Source organism: Corvus cornix, chromosome 6 (assembly GCF_000738735.6).
Source record: "Corvus cornix cornix isolate S_Up_H32 chromosome 6, ASM73873v5, whole genome shotgun sequence".
In the NCBI taxonomy this organism is placed as follows: Eukaryota; Metazoa; Chordata; class Aves; order Passeriformes; family Corvidae; genus Corvus; species Corvus cornix.
The window spans coordinates 2,139,970-2,156,811 of record NC_046336.1 but is presented as its reverse complement, the minus strand read 5'-3'; the positions used below and the strand labels follow the sequence as shown (position 1 = coordinate 2,156,811).

Here is a 16,842-nt window from a genome sequence, read left to right as displayed (position 1 = left end):
GGGTTATAAAGAAAAGAATAAATTTATAGCAGCACAAGGTAAGTTGTTCTCATTTCTCTCTTCTCTACAGCTTAGGGCTGAGCACATTTAATCATAGATGTGTTTTAAAGGTTGTTTTTAGCTGCAGGTGGTGGTCAAGTGTGAGGCTGGATTTAGAGGCCACAGTTGAAATGAACTTGAAATATGTGTGAGGTGACCAGCTGCCTCTAGACCTGGAGATTCTGCTCTGAGCAGAGGCTCATTTCCCCCTCCAGATCCTCTTTGCTTCTCCAAAATTGGGGTCTCCTGATAATCTGTTCTGAGTTTGTTGTGGGAACCTTGGACCTTGGCATGGGGAAGAGCTGCGAAGTAGGAATGCTGAATGTTGCTCCTGCCATAATTTGGTTACAAGATTAAATAGTATTTAAGAATAAATACTCTGGAGGGGCTCCAGGAGAGCAGGAGAGGGACTGGGGACAAGGGATGGAGGGACAGGACACAGGGAATGGCTTCCCAGTGCCAGAGGGCAGGGCTGGATGGGAGATTGGGCAGGAATTGTTCCCTGGGAGGGTGGGCAGGCCCTGGCACAGGGTGCCCAGAGCAGCTGGGGCTGCCCCTGGATCCCTGGCAGTGCCCAAGGCCAGGCTGGACATTGGGGCTGGGAGCAGCCTGGGACAGTGGGAGGTGTCCCTGCCATGGCAGGGGGTGGGAAGGAGATGAGCTTTGAAGTCCTTTCCAACTCAGACTCTTCTGTCATTCTATGAATATTTCAAGAGAGGAGATTTCTGCTAAAAACGTAGATTTGGGGGCATGATTATGTAAAAGAAAACACGGGGGGTTATTTAACATATAAATATATATATATATATATTTGGTGTATTCTAAACCTGTGCAGGCCGTAGCAAGCACAGCTCTGGGTGGGTGCCCAGGGCAGGGGTGTGGGGCTGCTCTGGGATCTGCTCCATCCCCTCTCCTGAGCATTGCCCTGTTCTGTCTGCAGGACCCAAGCAGGAAACAGTCAATGACTTCTGGAGGATGATCTGGGAGCAGAAATCGGCCATTATTGTCATGTTAACCAACCTGAAAGAAAGAAAAGAGGTAAAGAGCTTTCACTCTGCTCTGGGATGTCCCCTGTGCTGCAGAAGCAGTCGTGGCTGCTCAGGGTTTGGCCAGGTGCATTTCTGACCACTTCCTGCCCTGGCCCCTGTCAGCACAGCTGAGTTTCTGTTCCAAAACACAGTTTTCATTTCTAAAATACCCATTTATATGAGTTGATCTGAAGGAGAAAGTTCTGATAGCCAGTGGTGTCCTGCTTAGCTCACAGCCAAAGGAAAGCTCCAATGGTTTTATCCCAGTGTAAGGCTGCACTTGTGGATGGGACTGATTAGGAGTGAAGGTAAAAACTCCATTCATTTTCCTGAGCATTAGGTTTCAAAATGCCCAATTTGTCAACTGAACAGTGAGAAATTAAAGCTGCTTCGTTGTGAGGGTGCTGCTGTTCCTTCCTGTCCCCCATTCCTCCCCTGAGGACGGGCGTTCCTTGTTTGCCTCCTGGGCTTTATTTTCCTGCACTTTTACTGCTGCTTGGGGAAGCTCAGACAGCAAAGCCAGTCCATGAGGGTCCATTCCCAATGTGAGCAGCCAGAGCTGGTAAATGTGGATATTCCCAATGGCTCCAGATGAGAACTGCTTTGAATTTCTCACTGCCTGCCGCTAAAGCTGGAAAACAAAGTCCAAACCTCACAGTGCCTGCCTACAGTTGGACACCTTGTAACAGAGCTGCCAAACTGAAACAAAAGCTGTGTGGGGCTGAGCAGGTTAAAAAACTGCTTCAAAACTGTTCTCACCTTCTCTGCCTCAGTTTAAGAAGCAGCAGCAGCAGGGTGTTAAAGCTGCTTGTGCCAGATGAGAAGCTCTGCACACTCACAGCTGTACTCACCTTCCCTGTTTTCAAAAAACCCCACGAGCACCCAGCAGTGAAAGCAAAGTCAAGGTTCTAAACTTCCCTGTGTTTTTGTGCAGGAGAAGTGTTACCAGTACTGGCCTGACCAGGGCTGCTGGACCTACGGGAATATCCGTGTGTCTGTGGAGGATTGCATCGTGCTGGTGGACTACACCATCCGCAAGTTCTGCGTGCAGTCGGTGAGGACACAGCTGCTCCTGGGGGCTTTCCCTAAGCCTTAGGAAAAGCTGATAAAACCTCAAATATTTGCTTAGAAGAAATTCAAGCAGCTGATTTGCAAGGGGAGAAAGGTGGGGGGCCTCTCCCAGGCCAGGCAGGGAAGCAGGGTCTGCCCACCGAACATCTTCTACAGTCCATGGGTTGTGAGAGGTTCTGTCCCCAAGGGCCACAGCAAATGATGCCTTGTCACAGCCCAGCACAGGAGCAGGGACTTGAGCTTTTGAGGAAAAAAAATTGCACTGATAAAAAAATGAGTGAATTTGGCTATATTTTGGCAACTTGGAAGAGTCTGTCTCATTCTTTGCAATCCTGTCCTGGGATTATCCCACTGCAAATTAATAATAGATGATATTTTCACTTAGTGAAATAGTGTTTGTATTTTACATGCACTGAAAACTCCAAATCCTTGAGTCAGGCTCTGAGTGTGGCAGGGAATGAAGCCATAAATGACCACAGCAGTTTGTTTATTAATCTGTGCATGAAAAATGAGATATCAGCTCTGAGCCTGGGTGTTCTTGCAGCTCCACGAGGGATGTAAAGCTCCAAGGCTCGTCACACAGCTCCACTTCACCAGCTGGCCGGATTTTGGGGTGCCTTTCACACCTATTGGGATGCTGAAATTCCTGAAAAAAGTCAAATCATTGAATCCTGCCCATGCTGGACCAATTGTGGTTCACTGTAGGTATGTATGTGCTCCTCAAACCATTCTTGTGGCTTGGCCTGCAGTTATTTATATATATATATTTTTTTTTAAATATATATATATTAATATTTATATATTTATATTAATATGTTTATATCTGTGTATTCATATCTGCTTAAGTATTGTAAAATATTTATATGAATAGATATATTATATATTTACTCACATATTTATATTCAAGGGTAATAATCTGCTGAGTTTTTGAGAGCCCAGAGTAAGAACAGTTTCCAAAGCTCTGTCTTTGCTGTCAGTTTAATACTCAAACAGAAGTTGTTGTTCTGTTTGGGGTTTTTTTATGAGGGATACCCATTGTTTGGTAGAAATCTGTTCTTTGTCAGAAAAACAGCCTGGTGATAGAAATCCGTGGCCTTTGCCACTCAATGCTGTTCTGGGAATTCGTCCCCCACTTCTCCCACAGTCAAATTGCAGTTTTTTATGGAAATTAGCCATGAAATGCCTAAAAAGCTTGGAAGAAAGACTTGCATTCAAGAGACTGAAATGCTGCAATTTTAAAAATGTGCTTCATACCAATGCAGAAGCAATTCCCACTTGTTGGCCACTCACACAGGCACATCCTGCTGTCAAAGGCTGGTGCCAAACTGTTGAAATCTTTAATGAAACTAAAGCCAAACTCCCAAACAGTTTGAAGAGAAGAATTGCAACCTGTGAGCAACTGTAAGCTCACCACTGAGCAAGAAGTGTCTTTCCAGGAGCAATTATCATTGCAAGGTTAGAATAAAATGAACACACAAGAGCAGAATGAAAAGGAAAAAAGAGCAGCTTTGTCTGTCTGGGTCTTGTTTATAAGGAAAGAAATGCTGTAAATTCCTGTATTTGTCTCTTTTTTCCTTGCTAGAAATACTGGAAGTATGTGCTGGTGAAAAAGAGGGTGTTTGTCCTGAGCAAGCCAGATTTGTTGGTTCATTTCCATGCAGCTCTTGCCTTGCTGGGAGTCACCTTCTCTCCCAGGTGTCTTAAATAAAAGGCTTGAAGAAAACCATTTAAATGGGAAAAGCAGATTTGAGTTGTGTCAGCTGAGAGAGCCACAATATTTTTATAGCCCTTTGCTGTGTATGGAGTCTCATTCTGGGCTTGAGCTTTATTTGGCAGCAGCAGGAAATGCTGTGCTTGGTTTAACCAGCAGAAGGAAAGACAAAAGAAAGGAAAATATAAAATAATTTAATAAATACCTGCAGAGATTTAAATATAAAGGGCCAGCAGAGCACAGTGAGGTCAGTGCTGGGGGCTCGTGCAGTGTCAGAGCAAAGCACAGAGGTGACACCGACCTTCCGTCCGAGTTCAGGATGTGACACCACTGAATTGTTGGGAAAAGGAAAGGGAAGCCCCTCAGCAGTGAGTAACCAGCCGTTTTTAGGGAGCTTGTAGGAAAGTCTGACCCAGCCACTCTGACCAACACCTCTCCAGGGAGGTTTCGGAAGTGAATAAAACACTGATTGAGCATTTGGAAGTGAAGAAGTGAAAATCAGGAGTGGCAGGATCAGGATTTTCTGCTGATTCTTGTATTCCCTAGGTTTTTAGAAATAGGTTTTTTTAGAAATAGAAATCTTTCAGTGAGCAGAGAGGGACTTTGAGGAATGGCTGAGTGAGGGACAAAGCAGGCTAAGGATGAAGACCCTCAGGGAGCTTCTGAGCTGAATGTCCAGGGTGGTGAAGTCCCCAGCTTTAGCAGGAAGGTGCAGGGATGGAATCCAGAGCTGATCTGATCAGGGAACCGTGGGGAGGGAACAGGGATGTGTAAAAAGGGGCATCAGGGCTGGAAAGGGAAGTGAGGAAGCTGTGCTTGGGGCTCAGGGGCGAAAGTCCCAGGAGTGAGCAGTGAGGGGAGATCCATGCTCAGAGGTGGCTTCCAGGGCTGTCAGGAGGAGAAACAGTGGGGGTTAAGACATGAGGGGGACTCTTTGTGGTGCCAGAGGGCCAACATGGATGGATGGAAGGGAGAGGGAAGGGAATCCCCATCGTCCCTCCAGACCTCTGGAACAGAGGAGCTCATGGGCTTTGGTTTCACTGCTGTTAAAGCATGTGTGGGATATGAAATAACTGTACTACAAATACAGTAATTTTCATTTCTGGTGTTATTTAAAACCTTATGTTGCCTTGCTGAGAATTGCTTTGTATTTTTGAGGCCACGAGGGGAGGGGAGATGTTTTTATCGTGTTCCTGGAGGTGTTTGTGGCCATTGCAGCCAAGCAAACTGCCCGGAGGTTAAAGGAGAGCCACTAATGAATGACTAGTACAGGATGCCATGCCCTTTTCCTCTGGAAGGAAGAGCTGAAAGTCGCTGGATTTTTGTCATTTCTAATGGTCGTGCTCCCTCTCGTGGCTTTTAAGGATATAAAAACCAAAAAAGTGTTTAGCGATGTCAGCGTTGGGAAATGTGGCGCTAAAAATGAGTAAAACAATAATTTAAATTTCATCTTAACCTGAATTATTACAGATGGTCAAGCAGATTTTTTTTTTCAAATGTCTTTTTAAGTATAATTCTGATGGTACCAGCTGGGAAGGGCTGAGTTTTTATGTTAAAAACACCCCTCTTTTTTTGCTGTCCTTGTTAAAATGAAAAAGGGGGAAGTTTAGATTGGATATTAGGAAAAATTTCTTCACTGAAAGGGTGGCCAGGCATTGGGACAGGCCACAGGGGTGGAGTCCCCATCCCTGGAGGGATTTAAAAAGTGGCACTTGGGGATGTGGATGGGAACAACTGGACTCAAGGATCTGAGGCAGCTTTTCCAGCCTTCATGATTCCATGATTCTGTGGAATTCAGTGTTTCCCAGTGAGCATTTCGGTCCAGTCTAAGCACGAGTGTCTTGGGGTGACTTTATGATGTGTATCCCATTTCGCTGCCCTATGCCCAGAAATTAATTTTGTGCCTTTCTATGCCTTTAAACTGAGCCTGAGAAGAGAAAAAAACCCGACCAAAACTTCCAAAGCAGTTTTGCAGTTTGTTTTCATGTTTTCAAGGACGCAGAGATAGAGAGGGCTCTCTGATAGAAACCTAAACTATGCTAAACCATGGCAGCGAGGCTCACTGCTGCAGCAGTCCCTGCAGGCTGGGTGGTCCCATGGTGGGTTCTGTGTGTTTGTTGCCTCCCCAGCGCTGGCGTGGGGCGCACGGGCACCTTCATCGTCATCGATGCCATCATGGACATGATGCATGCGGAGCAGAAGGTGGACGTGTTCGAGTTCGTCTCCAGGATCCGCAATCAGCGGCCCCAGATGGTTCAGACAGACGTGAGTGCACCTGAATCTCCCGAAATTCCAGCTTGTCCTGGGCAGAGAGGGAAATGCTGCTGTACTTCCACTCCGTTGTGCAGCCCAGTGTGTCCTGTGCTGTTGCACGCCTGGAAAAGATCAGGTTGGGTGGGGCTTGGAGCAGCTTGGGATGGTGGGAGGTGTCCCTGCCCATGGCAGGGGTGGGATGGATGGGATTTAAGGTCCATTCCAACCCAAACCGTTCTGGGATTTTCTAATTCGAAAATGAACAAAGCCCAGTGGAAGGATGGGGGAGAAGATACAGGTGAAGACCACTGTAAAACACATCATTTTTAGGAGTCATTTCCAGGTTTTCCCATGCACATGAGAGTGGAATGTCAGAGAATGTGAGTGATGTAACAGGAAAACTCTGGTTTAGCTTAACAATTTCTAATTATTCTTATTTTAATAATCAGTAGGTTGTACCCCAACCAGTGGCAAGACAAGGAGCAGTGGTTTTGAACTGCCAGAGGGCAGGGATGGATGGAATATTGGGAAGGAATTGTTCCCTGTGAGGGTGGGCAGGCCCTGGCACAGGGTGCCCAGAGCAGCTGGGGCTGCCCCTGGATCCCTGGCAGTGCCCAAGGCCAGGCTGGACATTGGGGCTGGGAGCAGCCTGGGACAGTGGGAGGTGTCCCTGCCATGGCAGGGGTGGCACTGGGTGGGATTTGAGGTCCTTTCCAACCCAAACCAGTCTGGGATTTTAAATTAGATGAATCCCAGAATTCCTAATTTCCCTCCCTTCATTCCCTCCCTGTCCCTTCCAGATGCAATATTCCTTCATTTACCAAGCCTTACTCGAGTACTACCTCTACGGGGACACGGAGCTGGATGTGTCATCCCTGGAAAAACACCTCCAGACATCCCACAATGCTGCACCAAACCTGGTCAAAATAGGGCTGGAAGAGGAGTTTAAAGTAAGTATGGAAATCTTTGCCATAGGATTTCCAAGACTTAAGCCAAGAGGATAAAAGTGTGACCTTAAAGGTGCATTAAAGGGAAGTCGTTCTGTTCTGTGGTGGTTGTGAATGGGGCCTTGCTGAACATCCTGTTCCCTAAATGCTCACTCAGGGCTGTGTGGTTCCATGGCCTTTCCCTAAACCTTTTTTGTTTGTTTCTGAAAGAAAAGGGGAGTGATTCTCTGGGCTGGTGCTGGTTGCCAGATCAGATAATGCTGCAAGAGGAAACTGGATTAGGTGTTCCTAATCTGCATCCCAATGGGATTTTTAACTCCGAGGTGACTGACAGCAGGAAGAACTGCAGGGAGTTTACAGAGCTGGTGCTGAATGTCCAGACTGTCAGGAGAAAAACCTCAAAAAAACCCAAAAAAAACCCATTTTTGATCAGTGGAGGAACCCCAAATGAAGCAAACCACACTGGCTGTCTGTGATCATTCTTAAAATGACTTTAGTGCCCTGAGGAATAGTTAGAATTTTTTTATGATTTTGTTTATGCTGAAATATTTATTTTCTGTATAGATAGAGAGTATTAATTGACATCTGGGTGTTCACTGGAGTTCTCTCTTTGCTTTAGACGATTAATTTAACCAGAAATTGGGAACTGGGTAAAGAAAATGATGTAAAAATAAGTTTGATGATAGAGCAACAAGTTCAAAAATCAACAGTATTGAGGGAAGGAAGATTAGATGGGATATTGGGAAGGAATTTTTTGGCTGTGAGGGTGGGCAGGCCCTGGCACAGGGTGCCCAGAGAAGCTGTGGCTGCCCCTGGATCCTTTGCAGTGTCCAAGGCCAGGTTGGAGCGGCCTGGGACAGTGGGAGGTGTCTTTAAGGTGTCTTCATGGGCTTTTAAGGTCCCTCCAAGCCAAACCATTCTGGGATTCTGTGACTGTTTCTTTCTTAGTTGTTACAGCCAGGACCATGAAGTGGCTGTTGTGCAGTCAGGCTCCCTGTGACTGTGGCACTGATTGAGCCCCAGTAAAGTCACTGGAGGGCCCTGTGAGTGCAGGATGTGCTGAGTGACCCCTCTCCTGTCCCTGTGCCCTCACTCTCCTGTGTGGTTTCTTGCAGAAGCTGACCAACGTGCGGATCATGAAGGAGAACATGAGAACTGGCAACCTTCCAGCCAACATGAAGAAAGCAAGAGTCATCCAGATCATCCCCTGTAAGAGCCCAGCCTCTGATCTCCCGAAACAAACAAGTGCCATCAATCCCTGGTTGGGAGCACACACTGGATCTGTCTGCTGGCAGCAGCCCAGCTCATCTCAGGACACAGCTCCTCTTATAAAGTGTCATCTGTAAAAAATTCCGTGAATTGGGTTTTACTAAATCATCCCAAAATCTGTTACAATCAGGTTTTTTGAATTAAACAACTCGGCACTTTCACCTTTGCATGGTCTGAGCAGCACTGTAATGTTTGCACCTGAAAAGGAACATTTCAGAGAAGAGATTTAGTGGGGTTTCTTCTTCCACATGCAGTTAACAAAAGTAAGACTGGACTCAAAACTAAGACTAAACTTTTTTTTTTTCCAGATGATTTTAACAGAGTGATTCTGTCCATGAAAAGAGGGCAGGAGTACACAGACTACATCAATGCTTCCTTCATAGATGTACGTACACAACATTTTCATGCATTTCCTTTTCAAATCAGAGCTTTTGCTGTTGTTGGTAAGTCTTTTTAAAGGGGCACAGTCGACTTGGCTTGCAAAGAACATGAGCTTTGTTTATGGGAGTTTCCAGATGCTTTTCTTATCTGGTGTTTTCAATTTCAGTTTAAATGGCTGTGTCATTTAAACCTTGTTGTTAGATTTACAAACCAAGCCTTTTATGAAATTCTGACAAAACAAATCGGCTGCACAACTAACAGCCAGCGGTTCCATTATCTGGTTCAGGTTAACAGGTGTAAATATTTGCTTTTCTGAGAAACAGAAAAGTCAGTGTTTAGCACAGGGAAAGGCTGTCACAGTGTTTGGCAGCCAGGCTTTATTTGGGCAGAGCTGGATAAATTCCAAGCTTTCTTCCCAGGTTCCTGTTGGAAGCCGAGTAACACAGGATTTTATTTAAATACGAGAAGTCATCATGCCCTTAAGCAGTAAAACCACATCAGTGACTGAGGATTGTGGGTGCTGAGGAAGTGAAGATCACATCTGTGTGGAAATAAGGAAAGGCTGGACGTGGCCCTCAGTGCCTTGGTGGTGTTGGGTCAGAGCTTGGACTCGATCCCAGAGGTTTTCTCCAACCTCACTGGTTCTGTGATTCTGTGAAATAAAACTGGAGCTCAGAACCTGAGCTAGGAGTTAACTGTAGAGAAAAGCTGAGAGCTGCTGTTGGGATAATATTGTGAAATCTGGTCCTGCAGAATCTCATCCCTTCAGCCATGACTGGAAAAATTCACCTCAGGATTGTGAATTTCGGGGAGATTTTAGATTCACAGAATCGTTGAGGTTGGAGAAGCTCTCTCAGACCATCGAGTTCAACCATTCCCCAGCACTGCCAAGGCCACCACTGCCCCATGTCCCCAAGTGCCACATCCCCATGGTTTTTAAATCCCTCCAGGGACTGGGATTTCACCACTGCCCTGGGCAGTGACAACACTTTCTGTGGGGAAATTTCCCCCAATATCCAACTTCAACCTCCCCTGGTGCAATTTGAGGCCGTTCCCTCTTGTTCCCAATCACTGAAGCTGTGATGTCGCTGTGCCCATCAGCCGTGTCCCTCTCCCCCGTGTGACCCCGGTCTGTTCCCGCAGGGATATCGGCAGAAGGATTATTTCATCGCCACCCAGGGCCCCCTTCCCCACACGGTGGAGGATTTCTGGCGGATGGTGTGGGAGTGGAAGTGCCACACCATCGTGATGCTCACTGAGGTCCAGGAGAGGGAGCAGGTATGTGCCCACCCTGCAGCCTCACAGTTTCCCTTCCCACCTGCAAGCCACGAGCATCAATACTGGAGAAAAGAATTTTTTTGCCTACAAATTCCAGCAATCTGAGATTTTTTTTTTGCTTTTCCTAAAGTGACACTTGCTTCACTCTTCGGTGTGGGGCAGCACTGCTGCTTTTGCTGGAAGTGTCAGAAAACACAAACAAATTACGGAATGCTGTGATTTTTTGAAATCACTGATTTCAAACTTCCAGTTCACATTAAGGGATGCCTGACATGGGACAGAGTTTTGGCATTTGGGAACAAACGTTTCTATAAACTCTTGTCCCATTTGTCCCAGTAAAAGCTCCCGTGGCTCATTCCAAGCCTGTCCTAATACATCATTAATTAATGAAAGAGTCCTGTGCTGCAGATTGAAGATTCTGGGTTCAACAAGGGTGTTGTGAAAAGCTTTTTCTTGGTGGTTTTGGGAGGTTTTTAACAATATTGCCTTGCTTTCAGGAATTACACTTATTATTCTACTCTGGTTTAAAGCAGTATTTACCATCTGGGCCTCCTGAGTCCTTTTCATCTTAATGGTTTCTATTACAGAAATATTTTATCTCTGTATTCTTAGTTATTAGTGTTTGCAATACAAACTGTTGAGAACACACTTCTTATGCTGGAAGTCACTTCTTATATCAGAGATTAATAAGAACGTGATAACTGGGAAAAAAATCAAGGAATGTTTGCAATTCTCTGGATTCTGCAGGAAAAATGCTGCCAGTACTGGCCATCGGAGGGCTCTGTGACTCACGGAGAGATCACGGTGGAAATCAAGAGTGACAGCCTGATGGATGCCATCAGTGTGAGGGATTTCCTGGTCACATATAACCAGGTAATCCTTTAAAACTCCAGGTTTTTTGGTTTGTTCTTTTTTTTTTTCCATTCGAAGGCATTTACAAATCTGATTATGTATATTAAATTCTGGGATTTCTAGCTAAAGCTAAATGTGGTTAATCAAAATCTGGCGTTAAGGGGAAGCTTATAGGAAACATTTTTGCTTAAAGCCCCTGAAAATTCTGGTCAGTAAAACAGGTGGCTGCAAAATGGGAGGTGGGGGTGGGGTTTTTTAAACTGTTTTGTTGTTGCTGTTATTCCTAGATTTTCCTGCCATCTTCCATATAACTATCAAAGAAAATTCGGTCCAAGATTTTTCACAGAATTCCAAGCTGGTTTGGGTGGAAGGGGCCTTAAAACTCATCCCATCCTATTCCCTGCCATGGGCAGGGACACCTTCCACTATCCCAGGTTGTTCCAAGTCCTGTTCAACCTGGCCTTGGTCACTTCCAGTGTATCCTAAGTCCTTCCCAGGGGAAACAGCTGTGCAAATCCAAAGGAAAATTATAGGGGAATTATCAGCGGATGGGGATTTGGAAACAGGCCTGATAAGTCTGCTGGACCAGGATAGAATCCTGGAATATTTAGGCTGGAAATAAGATCACCAAGGTCCATAATACATGATGGATCAGGTTGCAAGTACTCTGATGTAGCAAGGCAAAATTGATGCTGCAGGTGTTCCAGGCAGGAATTGTGTTTCCACTTGGAAGTAACAGGTGGCTGAATGCTGTTTTCCTGCTGGCAGAGCAACCAGGAGAAGCAGAGCAGGCTGGTGAGGCAGTTCCACTTCCATGGGTGGCCGGAGATCGGGATTCCTGCCGAAGGGAAGGGGATGATCGACCTCATTGCAGCTGTGCAGAAGCAGCAGCAGCAGACAGGGAACCACCCCATCACCGTGCACTGCAGGTGAGCCCCCTCTGCACCTGAGCTTGCCTGTTCTCTGCCCCTGTTACTCCTCCCGTTTTTACCCCAGTTGATGCCAAGCAAAGGTGTTTTGTTGCAGTGCTGGCGCAGGGAGAACGGGCACCTTCATAGCCCTGAGCAACATCCTGGAGCGGGTGAAGGCCGAGGGGCTCCTGGACGTGTTCCAAGCTGTGAAGAGCTTGAGGCTGCAGAGGCCACACATGGTGCAAACGCTGGTATGGATGGGACTGACCAGCCCAGGGCTTGGGGAGGGAGTCCTGTGTGGAAATACTCTTGGGGGACGAGAACAAAGGGGTTTTTGCAGGGTGACATCAATGGTACACGATAGCTGTGTGCGTGCAAGGCATTAGCAGGGTTTTTACAGGGGTTTTTAGAGCATTTCCAAAAATACAACTCGGATGAATATTCTCTGTCTTTCAGGAACTTGAGGCTGTTAAACCATAATATTTTGAGTGTTGTAGGTGATTAAATATATTAAGTAAATGTCTTTCAAGTTATTTATCAGTTGTTCTTTCTTACCTTAAAATGTGTGGACACAAATTGGAATCATGGAATGGTTTGGGTGGGAAGGGACCTCAAAGCCCACCCAGTGCCACCCCTGCCATGGGCAGGGACACCTCCCACTGTCCCAGGCTGCTCCAAGCCCCAATGTCCAGCCTGGCCTTGGGCACTGCCAGGGATCCAGGGGCAGCCCCAGCTGTTCTGGGCACCATGGCTGGGGTGGCGCTGGATCATATTTAAGGTCCCTTCCAACCCAAACCATCCTGGGATTTTATGATTCTCTGATTATCCCTGGGCCATGATCAGGAGTTTCTCCTGTAGGAAGAGCCCAGTGACAGCCCAGGACTGTGAGCAGCTGGGTTTAAATCAAAAGCCAGGCCTAAGAACTGATTCAGTTTAAGAAGCATGTCTGAAAAAGCTCAAGAAATCCTTTTAACCAAAGAGCAGCGATCAGCCTGTGCCTGACCAAAGAAAGAGGAACCATTGCTTTTATTTAAAGTAACAAACAGAAATCAGAACAGACCAGTTCTCACCTACTGGTCCCAGTTAGGACATGCTGAATTTATCACGGGGATTTGCAGAAGTCAGGTTTTCTCAGTGTGACCAAACCCACATTTTGACACCTTTTCCTTGTTTTCCAGGAGCAATATGAATTCTGCTACAGAGTGGTACAAGATTTCATCGACATCTTTTCAGATTATGCTAATTTCAAATGAGATTCTGCCTTATTTTTTAATTTGTCTGTATAAATAGTTGTATATTATGTTAATTTATTCCATGCCACTTGGATTGTTGAGTTAACTGTAAATACAATGTTGTGTTGGCTCTAAAAGTTGCATTTGCTGTATAAAGTTGTTTCTTAAATATAAATATCTTCTAAAGCAAAGTATAATGTTCCTATACTGTATAGCACTGTAAGATGGGATAGAAATCTTTATTCTAAATAACAAGAAATTAATTCTTGAGGTTTGTTTTCCTTTGAATTTTGCCACTTATAAATATTTATCAGTAATGTTATCTCCCAGTTCTTGACATTTTTGACAGGTGATTTACAGTTCATCCTAAAAACAGTGAATTGTGATGCACATGTTTAAACATGTTTTGTTCACCAGGAAAATATGTTCACCAGGAAAATAGATATTTATTTTATTTTTCAAGGCTGGTTTGAAGAGCCTCCAGGTTTTGATGGCAGTTGGATTTTGAATCTTACTGTCCATAGGCTAAAATCAGTAGAAATACAGATTAGAATTTTTGAATTGACAGAACTTTGAAAGCCCAGTCAGTTTGGTTTTTTTCCCTAATATTGTTTCAATCGATGTAGAAAGGCAATAATGTGATTTTTTAGAGTATTTTGCATATTTGAAGAGTATATTTTGCAGCACCTGAATTTGTCTATGTGAAGAAAAAGGCCAGGAATGGAGTTAAAAGCTTCTCTTCTCTATAAACACCTGCATAATTTCCCACTTCTTTAAAATAAGAGATGAACTCTTATTCCTTGATTTGACTCAGCATGATAATTAAGAGGTAAAAATTGGAAAAAACATTTTATGAACAGTTTAGTGCCAGAAACATTGAGTGTTGCAGCAAAAGCTCCTCCAGGTTCTTCCCCTCCCAGAAATGTTATCAAAAAAGGACTGTTGCCTTTCTCTAAGGGGTTTAGGGTTGTGTACAGAGATATATTTTTACTGAAAGTACTACTGAGAACAGAATTGGTGACAAAAAATATCAAAGTCTTTATTACAGCCCTGACCAGGGGTTGGAAAGTCCCCAAATCACGGGGCACCCGAACGTCGAATAATCACCAAGTTTATCTTTCCCACTCTTCCAAAAGCATCTCTGACTTAATGAGCACAGAGGGGTGGATCTGTAATTAATTCCATAACGAATATGCAATAGTTCTGTCTCGTCCAGCCGGGCTTTTGCGATGCAACATCAAAGCCTTATTTAAAACAAGCAGCTTAAACCGAGCTTTTCCCTGCTGTTCTTGCACTATTTTATCCCATTCCCATTCCAATATAATCTCATTGCACCTTGGAGCAATGCAGGGGGAGGGAAGGTGTCCATAGGTCTCCGTCCATTCCATCCTGGCTGGAAAGGGGCAGGATAGGAATTCCTGAGCACCCTATTCCCACAGTGCCATTGGCTGCTTCTTGTCTTCCCATCGCTGCACTCCTGTATTTATTTGTACAGTAAATTATGCACTTCAGAAAACAGGTCGTTTAAAGACTAAACCTCGCTTGGGAGTCTCTACGAGAAGAAACACTCGAGCCACAGGGTTGGGTAGGAAAGTGAAGCTGAGGAAGGGCATGTTCCTGCAATTCCATCCAAACTGAGAGAGCCAAAACAAATTCAGTCTGGGAACTGATACAGAGGGGGTTCCGTCTGATTTCTAGCACAGGGAGACTCCCGGAGATTGGAGAATAATGCAAAGGAATTCCCATTTTCTGATCCTGATGTCAGCATCCTTCCAGCCACTTAGCCCACATTTGAACAATAATTTGTCAGATTTTTGGGTCCCTGAGGTAAAAACCTGGGGCGAGTTGTCTCCTGAAGTCAGTCTCAGTGCAGGGAGACTCTGAGAGGTTGGAAAATAATGCAAAGGAATTCCCATTTTCTGATGCTGATGTCAGGATTTTTCTGACCCTTTAGCCTGCATTTGAATAATAATAATTTGTGTTTTGGGCAGATTTGTGGGTCCCTGAGGTTAAAACTGGTGTTGTCTCATGAGGTCAGTCTCAGTGCAGGGAGACTCCAAGAGGTTGGAGAATAATGCAAAGGAATTCCCATTTTATGATCCTGATTTCAGGATGCTTCTGATCATTCAGCATTTGAAAAATAATTTGTGTGTTGGGCAGATTTTGGGGTCCCTGAGGTTAAAACTGGGGTGAGTTGTCTATGAAGTCCATCTCAGTGCAGCAGTGATGTGGTGTGAGGGTGTGGGGGTCCCACAGCCCCCCAGGAGCTGCAGCACAACTCCAGCTGCCCGTGGGGTTTACTAAAGGCCTCCTTACAACCAGGAGTAGGATGGGGTTCAGCTGGAACACCAAATCCTCAGTGGGTACTCGGATTTTAGTTGATAACCATATTCAGATATGGAGGAGGAAAGAGGAATGCCTAAAATATAATTCAGAATTGACAGCTGTAGCTCCCTAAGATTTTTGTGGAATTGGAAAAGTTCCCTTCGCAGTCGTGTGTGCTCTGGCTGGAGCTCTGGGGAGCGTCTCGGTGGCTTGGAATTTTCCTTTGAATCTGCGTACGTTGCATGGAATTCCTTTAAAACGCCAAATAGTTGGATTGGAAGTGTCCTTCTGATCTGTCTGTGGTTTTGGTCACTGTGTGACTTTGACTGTTCATGTGTTCAGAAGGTCCCAGCTCACCTCAGCATTTAAGCGTTCGCTTCCCAGCATCTTTATCCCACTTTATCCATGGGAGTGCCATGGGTTCTGTGTTCCCGAAGCAATCCCTTAAGTGCTTGGCTGAACTGGGCCGTAATGAAGAATGCATACTGTAATTAGCAGTGTTTTTTAGGCTATTTTTATGTATTTTTTAAACTTTTAAAATGAGCCTGACCACCCCATGTTCAGTCTTTTGAAACGTTTGCGTTTCCCTCGTCCCATTTTTCATGTAAAGTTAATAACCAAAATGTATTTAATTTGTCAAATCTTTATAACATATGTATGTATTATACAGTTTCAGCTATTATTATTTTCTTTTATTACATTTCTAATTTGATCTTGCTGTGTTTTTAATGCCGGTGAATGTGGCTGAATTATTTGTATATGCAAATTGCAAGATCTAATACATTCTGATGCAAGAACAAAGCTTCCTTTTTATTCTCCACCTGCATTATTTCATTTAAATCTTTTAATTTCATTCCTGTGTCGTGTGTTCATTTGAATGAAGCATTCTAAAAGAGTTGAAATCCATTATCTAGATGAGTAATTTTTCAGTGCTTATCAGCAGCTTTTTGGGAGAAAAACTCTGATTGATGTCGGGACTGAACATTGTGCATATAAAGGGTGTAGACACTCATGGAAGTAGTTGGAATCCAGGTCTTCCCAAACTGTAAGGATACAAAATAAATATAGTAAAATTAATTAAATATAGTAACATAATCCTGTGGTAAACTGATGTCATACCAAGATAAAAACAGGAGCTAAACTTCCAGCTGTGTCACCAATCATGAATTGAAAGTTCCCTGTAATTAACAGCAATTTCTTAATTCATTTTGACAATTCAGTTTTGCTGTGGACATCTTGCTAAAATCAACCAAGAAGGCCCCACTGTTGTAACAAGGGGCGGGGGCGGTTTGTGTAAACCAGGAGTAACTGCTCTGAGGTTACATCCTCATGTTGAATCAAATAGGATTTAATGAAGCCATTTTTCTGTTTGACCCCTTCTCTGTTTGCCCTGGCCCATCCCACACCTCCCGTTTGGGAGATGCCTCTTCAGGGTAGGTAATTTTAGGTTTTTTTTTTTTCCCACAGTTGTTGAACTTTCAGCCAGCATGTCCTCCCTGGGCACTGCTCTGACGTTGGCAGGGTGACAGGAAATGGCCTCAAATT

General features: G+C 44.7%; 1 protein-coding gene across 16 annotated transcripts in view; it reads left to right on the top strand.

The window, feature by feature from the left end:
- PTPRE (protein tyrosine phosphatase receptor type E) overlaps positions 1-16,150 on the top strand; it is an 88,199-nt gene extending 72,049 nt beyond the window's left edge. For all 16 annotated transcript variants that reach the window (XM_019291261.3, XM_039553511.1, XM_039553510.1 and 13 more), the window contains 13 exons: positions 2-38; positions 980-1,077; positions 2,002-2,121; positions 2,683-2,843; positions 5,979-6,114; positions 6,903-7,052; positions 8,165-8,258; positions 8,627-8,703; positions 9,843-9,977; positions 10,725-10,850; positions 11,598-11,758; positions 11,856-11,991; positions 12,919-16,150. In XM_019291261.3, coding sequence (XP_019146806.1) covers positions 2-38; positions 980-1,077; positions 2,002-2,121; positions 2,683-2,843; positions 5,979-6,114; positions 6,903-7,052; positions 8,165-8,258; positions 8,627-8,703; positions 9,843-9,977; positions 10,725-10,850; positions 11,598-11,758; positions 11,856-11,991; positions 12,919-12,993 — 1,506 coding nt within the window. In that variant the 3' untranslated portion in view covers positions 12,994-16,150. The remainder of the gene's footprint in view (position 1; positions 39-979; positions 1,078-2,001; positions 2,122-2,682; positions 2,844-5,978; positions 6,115-6,902; positions 7,053-8,164; positions 8,259-8,626; positions 8,704-9,842; positions 9,978-10,724; positions 10,851-11,597; positions 11,759-11,855; positions 11,992-12,918) is intronic.
- Positions 16,151-16,842: the final 692 nt, after the last annotated feature.